Source organism: Spinacia oleracea, chromosome 4 (genome assembly GCF_020520425.1).
Source record: "Spinacia oleracea cultivar Varoflay chromosome 4, BTI_SOV_V1, whole genome shotgun sequence".
NCBI classification, from domain to species: Eukaryota; Viridiplantae; Streptophyta; class Magnoliopsida; order Caryophyllales; family Amaranthaceae; genus Spinacia; species Spinacia oleracea.
Window position 1 is genome coordinate 47,728,244 of NC_079490.1, and position 12,740 is coordinate 47,740,983.

General features: G+C 41.0%; 1 protein-coding gene across 1 annotated transcript; it reads right to left on the reverse strand.

Moving 5' to 3' along the window:
* Window positions 1-454: 454 nt before the first annotated feature.
* Window positions 455-1,141, reverse strand: LOC130471513 (uncharacterized). Its single transcript, XM_056841694.1, has 2 exons — window positions 977-1,141; window positions 455-886 (listed from the first exon to the last, which is right to left on the reverse strand). The coding sequence occupies exons 1-2, from the start codon at window positions 1,139-1,141 to the stop codon at window positions 455-457; spliced, it is 597 nt and encodes a 198-aa protein (XP_056697672.1).
* Window positions 1,142-12,740: the final 11,599 nt, after the last annotated feature.

Sequence of the window (12,740 nt, forward strand, 5' to 3'; positions counted from 1 at the left end):
TTGAACTTGGAGCCGTAAACTTGCACACCACTACACGTCCAAAAAATAAAATTCCCTCTTCTCACCCCTCCAATGCTAAAAACACAAAAAAAAAAATCAATAAAAATCAAAATTACACTACTATAAGCAATAAAATACGGGTTGCCTCCCGCAAAGCGCTGGTTTATTTTCATGTCCCGCTCGACCTCTTTTTACCTCAATATGCATATCATGGGGCGGAAGGGTGAAGGTGTTGGACCTCAGCCACTCCCACAGTAGCCCCCTCGTGGTACAACTTCAGACGTTTCCCATTAACTTTGAATCTTTCGCCCATGTTATTCTCTACTTCCACAGATCCAAACTTACTAACTATGGTCACAATAAACGGCCCAAACCACCTAGACTTTAGTTTTCCGGGGATTAACTTAAGCCTAGAATTGAACAACAGGACCTTGTCTCCCACTGCAAATTCCCTCTAAAGGATGTGACTATCGTGCCATCGTTTAGTCTTTTCCTTGTAGATGCGGGCACTATCATAGGCTTGCAACCTAAACTCATCTATCTCATTCAACTGTAGTAGCCGCTTCTCACCAGATAGCTTAGCATCCATGTTGAGCTGTTTGATTGCCCAAAAAGCCTTATACTCCATTTCTACCGGCAAATGACATGCCTTACCATACACCAAATAATACAGGGAAGTACCGATAGGTGTCTTGAAAGCAATTCTATACGCCCATAGAGTATCATCAAGCTTGTCGCTCCAATCCTTGCTAGATTTCGCCACCACCTTCTTATGTATAGATTTGATCTCCCGGTTAAAGACCTCAACTTGCCCACTCGTTTGAGGGTGGTAGGCTAGTCTGGTGCGATGATAGACCTCATATTTGCGCAGGAGCGCATCTAAATGCTTCTCATGGAATTGTGACCCCCCATCACTGATCAACGCTCTCGGTACTCAAATTCTGGGGAAGATGATCTTCTTGAACAAGGAGATGACTGTCTTAGCATCGTTAGTGGGTGAGGAAATGGCTTCCACCCACTTAGACACATAATCTACAGTAAGAAGGATATCCGGATTACCCTTGGACGATGGGAATGGTCCCATGTAGTCTATCCCCCACACATCAAAGACCTCAACCTCAAGTATTCCATTACGTGGCATCTCGTGCCTCCTCGAGATAGTGTCGGCCTTCTAGCATGCATCACAAGCCATAATAAAATCTTGTGCATTCTTGAACATAGTAGGCCAGTAAAACCCGCACTGTGACAGTTTAGCATGAGTCTTCAAGGGTCCATGGTGCCCTCCATAAGGCGAAGAATGAATTCTGTTGATTATGTCATGGACCTCCCATTCCGGGACACACGTCTTTACAACCATTCAACAGTCTCACGGAACAAATGTGGATTATCCCAAAAGTAGAATCGAACATCGTGCAGGAACTTCTTCTTTTGTTGATATGTAAGATCGGGCAGAAGAATACCCCCCACAATGTAGTTCGCATAGTCTGCGAACCATGGTGTCTGACTGGCAATCACAAGTAGACGATCATCCGTAAATGAATCATCGATCGGTGTAGGCATATTACCATCATCATATTTCATTCTAGAGAAGTGGTCTACAATCACATTCTCAGCCCCTTTCTTGTCGCGAATCTCCAGATCAAATTCCTATATCAATAGTATCCATTGATTAAGCATGGGCTTGGCTTCTTTCTTAGAGAGCAGATACTTAAGGCTGCATGATTAGTGTAGACTATCACCTTGGACACAATCAGATAGGTACGAAACTTGTCCAAGGCATAGACTGTGGTTAGAAGCTCCTTCTCAGTAGTAGCATAATTAACCTGAGCTTCATCTAAGGTCTTACTGGGAAAGTAGATAGCATGCAAGACATTTTCCTTTCTCTGACCCAAAACTTCCCCAACTACATAGTCACTTGCATCACACATTATCTCGAACATGAGATCCCACTCGGGAGAACGGATGATAGGAGCCGAAATCAATGCCTGTTTTATCATGTCAAAAGGCTCAAGACAAGCATCAGTAAATAAAAATGGGGCATCCTTGAGGAGGAGTTGGATCAGTGGTTTAACAATTTTAGAAAAGTCCTTGATAAGGGGCGATAAAATCCCGCATGAACAAGAAAAAATCTAAGCCCTTTCACATTAACTGGAGGGGGCAATTGTTCAATCACTTGGACCTTAGCTCGATCCACCTGAATGCCCTTATCAGATATCAAATGTCCCAAGACCACTGTAACACCCTAATAATTCCTTGCATTTTATAAAATATTTTCCAACTTAAAACAAAGGAATTACCAAGATATTACCGCCACCGTGATAACGGTTAAGGCTATTTACCAGAATTACGCAGCGGAAATAACTAACTTTCAAAACATATTAAAATAGTTAATGGTCAATTAACAACCTGGAACCACTAAGGCCCAAAAACCAAAGTATTAAATAGTTTAAAATCCATTAACTATAGTCTAAATAAATTAAGTAGTCATAACTAGAAAATAAAAGTAGAGTTTATAAAGTATGGAAGAGAAATAAACTCTCAAACACGATTCCCATGATAACTTCTCCCGCAAGTTATCTCTACAAACATGCTTTATTAAAATCTACTCCCCAACAACCCAAATGCAATGATGGATTATCATAGGGTCATTAAGGCGAAGGCCATGACCAAAAGACATGAAGCACGAAGTCAGCAAAAGCTGAGTACGAACAAGCTAGAATAACATTCTATCCTAACATGCTTCACTCAACGAATTAGTAATCCACATGCAAAAGCAAATTAATAGACAAGTAAAATGGAGGCAAGACTCAACACTTGACACAACTCTTGACTCACAGTTTAATAAAGAATTAGCTTCGAACGGGTAAAATAAAGTATCCTCAAAAGGAAATAAATGGGTGATGGGAGCCAACCATACACCAAATAATAATAAGTCGGACTCCTACCAACAGTCAGACTCCTGCCGACAGTCGAGCCATACCGACGGAATTCCAATGCATAATAGCATAACAAGAAGAATGAAACAACGTCTTGTATCATTCAAGAAGTACAAGTTTTCCGGCAAGACTCCCCCATTGTTCATACTCGAGTATATACGTTCCAAGAGTTTTAAAGCTCATTCGGGTTGCACTTTACGTTAATTAGTATGTTATGTTCAAGATACAACCCAAAGACACAACTCACAATTAATTCAACAAGTACACCAACATATTATACAACCATGACAATTTATTTTAATCCTTTAGGACTTGTGATCAAACATAAGACTCAAGTGAAATTACTCCCATTGTTCCTTCTCAAACACTGTTTGATATAACCCGACATTGCCTATTAACAAGCGGGGTGTGCCCTTAGCACGAATAGTCCTTAGTTCAATTCACATAGACTATCTAAACGTATTATACACTTGCGGTAGAATAAACAATGCAATGCGGCAATATTCAATAGGCTCACTGTATGCTAGACATCCCGTACTATAGCGTAATAATAATAACTTGCATGCGCAACACTCATACATGAATACCAACTTGAACAACATGCTTGACATAATTCAACGATTATAAAAGTCCATAACATGATAGTTCAACAGAATCTATAAAGCATAAATCAATTCATAACATGCTCGTTCACATAGATTCAATAACAATTCTCACATGCTTGTCTACACATCAAACATGAATTCCCAACACATAAGTTCACATGATTCGTATCCAATATACTTCATAAAGTCCTCGAGGGATGGGTGGTCACCCTAGTCTTGTACGTACCTGAAATACCTATGTACGGGGGCCACTGTGCGAATCACGACTCACTAGAAATCAACTCCTATAAACATAAAGGAGAAACTTAATTATTAATCATGTTTACTAAATTTCCAGCAACTATTTAAGAAAGTAAAACCCTTGGTTTAATTAGAAATTATATTTATTCGTCAATTTAATAGTCTCAAATAGTCAACTCAAGTCCTAGCATAAAACATTGACTTTTTAGCTTTAAAAATCATTAAAATCAACCCTTTAAAGCTCAATAATAAATCTGAAAATTTAAGTTGATTCCCATAATTTAAATCGTCCTTAAATTATGTGAATAAATCGATCGATCAATCGGAATTAAAATCCTACTAATAGATCATTAATAAAATCATGTTTTGACCTTAAAAATTGACACTTTAATTAACCCTTAAATCTGAAAATTATACTTCTTTTGAATCAAAACTAATCACATAAATTTGAATACTAAATATTAAAACACGGTTTTCAAAACCGTTCCAATCAATTTAAATAATCCAAATAATTAAATAATCACAATTGAATAATTAATACAATTTAAAACTGAAAAATTAAAAAGTTTGAAAGTATACAATTTGGTTATCAATAATCAACAACAACACACACAACAATTGATGTGTTGTGTCTGTGGGAGCGACGTAGGCAACAACAATAACAACAACAGCACATGGCACCCGCACGCGCAGCGCGCACACAACAGCGGCAGTGCTGCGTGTGTGGGCGAGTGGGCAAGGGCGACGAGCGTTGGGCGCTGGGCGAGAGGGGCACGCGAGGTGCGTTGGGCGAGAGGGAGAGGACACGCGAGGTGCGTTGGGCGAGAGGGATAGGTGTGAGGGGGTCGAAAAAGCACGAGGCTAATGCGTGACCTTGTCCCTCGTGGTTGTGACGTTTCTTTTTGTCAAATCAAGTGTAATTGGATTTCCTGTGAGTTTACACCCAAATTGACTAGTAATATAGGAGTTGCCATTCAGTTTTTAACGACAATGAGAAGAACTAACAAAACCCGGTTATCGTGACATAAAGGGAGTGCAATTATGTTTGACCACGACGGCCGTAGGTTCCCTTGTGATCCCTGGTGTGGGAATCTCTCAACATACACCCGCAAGGTAGAGATTGAGGGTTCGGGGGACTGTGACTACCGAGAGGAGTACTCGCTCTTCGATAACTCCAAAGGCAGGATATCCTTACTAGCTCAGCATAAATAATTGAAGGGACATGCGTTAACTATTAAACTAATATGAGTCGATTTTAACAATATGCAACATATAATACTAGATCGATCGCGATTATCTGATTTAGATTGTATTAAGGGACCAAGCATGATAATCCAATTTCCCAACATATTATCTTTATTAGGCGTGATAGAACAATCAGATTTAATTAGTTTAACAGTTCATAAAAGGGCGAGGAAAGCAATTAAACCGTGGAAAAGGGACACATTACGACGCACCCTTGAGAGGTGCGTCACGGTTCTTAGAAAACTAACCACTTTCACTTTGCTATTTCTCCTTTTATTTAACGAAACTTAAATTATGGGACGGGATACGTTCTGTTCGATTTTTGGATCGATTGCGACAGAACGCGTGATCAGTTTTGCAGCGTGAGGCTTAGGCTTAGGGGTTTAGAGTCAATACTCAGAATAATAATTGTGTGTTGTGTGTCCTTTTTTCACGTCGAACTTGGGCCCTATTTATAGAAAAGAGTTCGTGAAAAGATAGAATTGTAGAACTCTAATCCACGAGGAATTAGGAAAGAATACGTACCAGGTATTTTCGGCGCCCAGGCCTGGGCGCCGAAGATTTCGGCGCCCAGAGCCAGGCGTTGAAAATAGGGTCTGGGCTGTTTTTCTTAGTCAGATTCGGATTCCTAGAATCCGGAGTATTTGAGATTTAATTGAGTCCTTTAGTGCGTACTAACCTTGTGACAGGATGCGTTTGGGCCCGTTACGAACTCTAGGCTCGTTAGGATTTTAATTAATACGTGACTCTTATTTTCGAATTATATTAGGAATAGGATTCTCTCGTAATCTCTATCTCATTTAGGATTTATGTTGGAGTGCAACACCTAATTCTGACAGGTTTCTATCTTTTATGACTTGCCACTTTTAACAACTACCCATTACGGCAGTTACTATTTTTAGCAGGTTTCCATAAATAGCAGGTTTCTATAAATGGCAGGTTTCGGGTGAAATGAAAAGGGGTAATGAGATTCATTACTTTATAGGAGATGCGTTGTCAAGTGGAGATTTACGCTTTCATCATCGAACCTTCCCTTTCGGGAATGGGGACAAAAGTAGGTGTCTACAGTTAGCCCCCACTTTGACTGAGTCTTGGAGTAAGACGATGGTCAAAGTATTAGACGGAGTGCGTCGCACAAGCCATGGTGACCTGCTTTTGCGAGGGTCTCACGAACCCCCCGAGGGATAACATTTAACTTAAGGGTCATCACTTGAAGTGTCGACATATCCCTCACGTGTCATTGGGATTTGTCAACGGATAGTATAGAATACTCCCTCACTTTGTCATTGGAAGTATCTAAAGAGGCGTAGGAACTCCCTTACTTTTTCATTGGGAGTAGCTACATATGTTTTTCGAAATCAAAGCTATAAAGTGTAATTGGGCCTGGCCAAGCCCAATCACGAGGTAAAAATGTTTTTAAAGATTCTCATTTTCAGGGTTAGCTAAACGAGAAAACCCCCTTGTTTTTATGGGACGTAAAACGAAGGAAAATCCAGCACATCGTTCTTTTTTGGAAAGACGGAAAACCATTCTTTTAAATTTTGGAGAAAGGGAAAGCTACTCACATCGTTCTTTTTGGAAAAACGGAAAACCAATCTTCGGAAAAAGGGAAAGCTACTCACATCGTTCTTTTTTGGAAAAATGGAAAACCAGAAAAAGTTATCGCTGCCGCGACTAAGGACCTGCGCGGTTAGTGACGCAGACCCCGCCGGCTAAAGATGGCGAGCCTGTCCGCTAATGGTGGACACCCCGTCCGATAGAAGTGGACGAATCTGTTTTGGAAATTTATTTTTATTTTTTGAAATTAAGGACCTACGTGGTTTGCGCCGTAGACCCCGCCGGCTGAAGATGGCGAGCCTGTTTCATTTCGTTTTTTGAAGATTCTATTTTTCGAAAACTGAGAACCTGCGCGGTTAGTGACGCAGACCCCGCCCGCTGAAGGTGGGCGAGCCTGTTTTTGTTTTTTGAAGAATTTATTTTCTTTCGAGGGATGCTCGGATTTAGTTGCAACCTGAATGTGGGTTGACAACTTGCTTAGACGGACCATTGTCTAGTGGTCATCATCTTTTATGGTTTTGAGCTAGTCTTTACGGCTCAATTTTGCCACTACTTGGGTCCTTGATTAGGGGACTATGTATAAGTATCAACGGCGACCTTTGTCTTGAGGTCGTAATCCGGTTTTATCTTTTGAGGTTATCCAAACACGGGACTTCGTACAACGTAGTCTGGGAATATTGTTTTAACTTTGCATACTCTCTTTTGAAATATATATTTTCTTTCGAGCCCCCAAGCATTCGTGCTTGACTGTCATTTCTTGTCAAAGAGGTTCCTTGGGGATACGCATTCTGTAATGTCCTTGATCGTGTTTGGGATTGTGCTCGTAAGTGCGAGCGATCTTTGTAGTGGTGTGCTACTCTTAACAAAGCCGTGAGATGCGACTTTTCGTAAAGAAATCGGCAATTTTCAAGTGGAATGAATATGGCAGGGCCCTATAGAAGTCAGAGCTGTTTTTTGGGTCTAGGATCATTTTCGGCGCCCATGCCTGGGCGTTAAAGATTTCGGCGCCCAGCGCTGGGCGCTGAAAATAATTTCTGGCGAGGTTTCTTGATGACACAGTTGGCCTCTTGTTCGTTTGTTTTCTTTTTTTTTTCTTTTGAACGCGTTCGTAAATGTTCGATACTTAGAAAAGATGATATGTATGTGCGAACGAGCGTTCATAGAATGGCCGTTGTGTGCGGTCCATTAATCAGTTTGTTTGAATCATTTTTTTTTTTAGCAATGACTGATTTTGAATAGTTTGCTTAGAAGTTTGATAGGGTTCAGGTCCATTCATGAAGTGGGCTCAAGCATCGTGCCCTTTTGATTGTTCAAACATTTGCTTCGAGATTTTTTATTTTGCTATGGTTGTTTCGTAGCTTGGAGCCCCCAAGTATGCATGTTGGGATGCTTCCTTTTGGCGTACGATTTTTGTAGGTTCTTTCGAGAAAGATGCCCTGGGGTTCTGCTCGTGTAGGTGCGAGCTATCCCTTTCGTGGTAGGTAATATTTTGCTACCTTTAATCCTTAATGTAGAAGTCGTGTGGCTTGCATTTTGAATTTGGGCGATACGTAGTCTTTGCCTCTTTTACACATGCTCTTGGTCGTGCCCGCATTAGTGCGATATGCCTTACTCTTTTTTTTTAGACTTGTACCGTGGGATGGTTGAACTTATGGTGCGATGTAGGCTTGTGTGGCCTAACAACATGTATTAGAACATTTCTCCAGGTGTTGGGATATCATTATTATTTTTTTCATTGGGGTACTTCGTCACGCCTCGTTCAGGTGCTCGAACAAGTGTAGCACCTTCCGCGTGGGTTTGCACGGCTTATTACTTCGTTCGATGCGAGGATTCATAGGTGTTTCTTTCTTATTTTTATATCTGGGAAAAACATGGCTAGCAGAAAGATTCAGCGCCCAGGCTGGGGCGTTAAAGATATCGGCGCCCAGCTCTGGGCGTTGAAAATGATTTCTGGGTATATTTTGACAGTTCTTATCCTTGATTTTTTTCTTTCGCTTTTGCTTTGGAACGACGTAGACTGTGTAACGGGCGCTTGTAGGGCGAGCGTTATGTGCAGTAGTTTGATCGGAGTTTTGGTGACTCGCGATTTTCAGTTACCCTTGTTAGTGGGGTGACTTTATTTATTCTAAGTAGTGCTTTAGAATTTGGGAGGGGTTGTAGCCATTATAAGGTTCGTTTTACACGATTGACTTTAGGATTGTGCCCCTATGACGTGTGTATAGCATTAGCGTCGAGAATTTGCGATAAAATAGTCATTTCGAGCATTTTTAGAGTGTTTTTCTCAAGCCCCCAATTGTAGCTACGGGATTGGCTTGGTGCTATAATGCTGGGCATACGTTTTTATGCATTCATGGTGACATGGATCATGAATAGTTTGAACCAGACTCGTTTAGTGCGAGGTACGTTCGAGTAGTGATTTGCTACTTCTCTTGTAAATGTCGTATTATGCGACATCGCCATGGTCAAGGTAGTCACATGTTGAAGTGTGCCTTGACCAAAAGCTAGGTGCCCTTCTTTACCCATAATCATATTTAGAAATCTTTTGACTCACTTGCAACATCGAGATAAACGCATACTTAGCTTAAACCAACGACACTTTATTATGTTCGAAGAATTCTTTTTTTAAAAAAAAATTTGAAATCCGAGTCCTACTGTGTACAATCCGTGGTGTCCCAAGTAGGTTGACTTATAGAAGGGTTCGTACAGGATTACATGAGTGAATCAAAATACTGTTACGATTTTAGGAATGCTGTCTAAGGATTTGCTGGAAGCCAGGGTGCAGGCGTCAAGATATACTTGTGCCCGTTTGTCATATGCTTTAGTCTTTTAGGGCCATCTTTTCCAGAATTGGGGGAATATAAACCGTTTTCAAATTGACTTAGATTTACTTGGTGTATGTCCGTACAAAAGGTCAAGGTATACTTAGTTCTTTCCCTAGCTCTTTCACTTCAATTTTTTAGCCCCCAGTTGCTATTATGCCTTCCCATTAATGATGCTTTTAGATTTCGATTTTAGATGCCCGTGCTGCATGTCTGAGTAGGGTGAGCCTTGGTTAAGTGCCAAGTCCTATTGACAATGTCTGATTTTTTTAAAGGGGATTAGCAAGCTTTTGAATTACCATGAACGGGTGCCCTGAGTTCGAAGGAACGATGGGGCGATGTCGTAGAACAATCTTCTTCATTGCAAGCTTACTGCCTTTACTACTTGTTCGCGATCATGACTGTGTCTAGTGGTGAAAGAAGGTCTTTAAGTGAGTTAGTTCGCTTTAGGGAGGGTCCAGTCGAGTACTTTAGAGGTCATGGACGCTCGCGCTAGCCCCCATTCAATTGAGGCAAAGCGATCTTTTGAGTCTTGGCTAAGTGCCTAGGAGTGTGAGTGCTCCTTCTGGCAAGGGTACGTGCCCTTATTATTTTTCGATGTGTGCTCGTTTTGGCATCTTGATGACTTGGATTCTTCCTTAAATTTTCCTATCGGCTTGGATTGCAAGTAATTAAATTTCAATAAAGGACTCTATTCTTTATTCTTGTTATTCTATAGGCTTTAATATTTTTGCAAATTGGTTGGACCGAATCATGGATTGCCTACGTATCTGCCTTAAATAGATTTAATTTGGAATCAGGTCTTGCGTAGTTCTTAGCCTAGAAAATGGTTTCTTAGAATGCCGATTTTAAGCAAGTATGTTCTGAGGTGGAAACATATTATTTGAAACGGTAGAATAAGTTGTGAGGGGGTCGAAAAAGCACGAGGCTAATGTGTGACCTCGTCCCTCGTGGGTGTGACGCTTCTTTTTGTCAAATCAAGTGTAATTGGATTTCCTATGAGTTTACACCCAATTGACTAGTAATATAGGAGTCGCCATTCAATTTTTAACGACAATGAGAAAAACTGACAAAACCCGGTTATCGTGACATAAAGGGAGTGCAATTATGTTTGACCACAACGGCCGTAGGTTCCCTTGTGATCCCTGGTGGTGGGGATTGCTCAACGTACACCCGCAGGGTAGAGATTGAGGGTTCGGGGGACTGTAACTACCGAGAGGAGTACTCGCTCTTCGATAACTCCAGAGGCAGGATATCCTTACTAGCTCACCATAAATAATTGAAGGGACATGCGTTAACTATTAAACTAATCTGAGTTGATTTTATCAATATGCAACATATAGTACTAGATCGAACGCGATTATCTGATTTAAATTGTTTTAAGGGACCTAGCATGATAATCCAATTTCCCAAAAATATCATATTTATTAAGCGTGATCGAACAATCAGATTTTAGTTAGTTTAACAGTTCATAAAAGGGCGAGGAAAGCAATTAAACCATGGAAGAGGGACACATTACGACGCACCCTTGAGAGGTGCGTCACGGTTCTCAGAAAACTAACCACTTTGACTTTGCTATTTCTCCTTTTAATTAAGAATCTCAAATTATGGGACGGGATATTTTCTGTTCGATTTATGGATCGATTGCGACATAACGCGTGATCAGTTTTGCAGCGTGAGGCTTAGGCTTAGGGGTTTAGAGTCAATACTCAGAATATAATTGTGTGTCGTGTGTCCCTTTTCACGTCGAACTTAAGGCCCTATTTATAGAAAAGAGTTCGTGGAAAGATAGAATTGCAGAACTCTAATCCACGAGGAATTAGGAAAAAACACGTACTAGGTATTTTCGGCGCCCAGGCCTGGGCGCCGAAGATTTCGGCGCCCAGAGCCAGGCGTTGAAAATAGGGTCTGGGCTGTTTTTCTTAGTCAGATTCGGATTCCTAGAATCCGGAGTATTTGAGATTTAATTGAGTCCTTTAGTGCGTACTAACCTTGTGACGGGATGCGTCTGGGCCCGTTACGAACTCTAGGCTCGTTAGGATTTTAATTATTACATGACTCTTACTTTCGAATCATATTAAGAATAGGATTCTCTCGCAATTTCTATCTCATTTAGGATTTATGTTGGAGTGCAACACCTAATTCTGACAGGTTTCTATCTTTTATGACTTGCCACTTTTAACAACTACCCATTACGACAGTTACTATTTTTAGCAGGTTTCCATAAATAGCAGGTTTCTATAAATAACAGGTTTCGGGTGAAATGAAAAGGGGTATGAGATTCGTTATTTTATAGGAGATGCGTTGTCAAGTGGAGATTTACGTTTTCATCATCGAACCTTCCCTTTCGGGAATGGGGACAAAAGTAGGTGTCTACAGTTAGCCCCCACTTTGACTGAGTCTTGGAATAAGACGATGGTCAATGTACTAGACGGAGTGCGCCACACAAGCCATGGTGACCTGTTTTTGCGAGGGTCTCACGAGCCCCCGAGCGATAATATTTGACTTAAGGGTCATCACTTGGTGTGTCGACATATCCCTCACGTGTCATTGGGATTTGTCAACGGATAGTATAGAAACTTCCTCACTTTGTCATCGGAAGGATCTAAAGAAGTGTAGAAACTCCCTCACTTTGTCATTGGGAGTAGCTACAGATGTTTTCGAAATCAAAGCTATAAAGTGTAATTGGGCCTGGCCAAGCCCAACCACGAGGTAAAAATATTTTTAAAGATTCTCATTTTCAAGGCTAGTTAAACGAGAAAACCCCCTTGTTTTTATGGGACGTAAAACGAAGGAAAATCCAGCACATCGTTCTTTTTTGGAAAAACGGAAAACCAATCCTTTAATTTTTGGAAAAAAGGGAAAACCAATCACATCGTTCTTTTTTGGAAAAACGGAAAACCAATCCTTTAATTTTTGGAAAAAAGGGAAAACCAATCACATCGTTCTTTTTTGAAAAAACGGAAAACCAATCCTTTAATTTTTGGAAAAAGGGAAAACCGATCCTTTAATTTTTGGAAAAAGGGAAAACCGATAAAGGTTATCGCTGTAGCGACTAAGGACCTGCGCGGTTAGTGACGCAGACCCCGCCGGCTAAAGATGGCGAGCCTGTCCGCTAAGGGTGGACACCCCGTCCGATAGAAGTGGACGAATCTGTTTTTGAAATTTGAAAATAAGGACCTACGCGGTTTGTGACGTAGACCCCGCCAGCTGAAGATGGCGAACCTGTCCGCTAAGGGTGGACACCCCGTCCGATAGAAGTGGACGAATCTGTTTTGAAGTTTGTTTGCTTTTTTTGAAAATAAGGACCTACGTGGTTTGTGACGTAGACCCCGCCG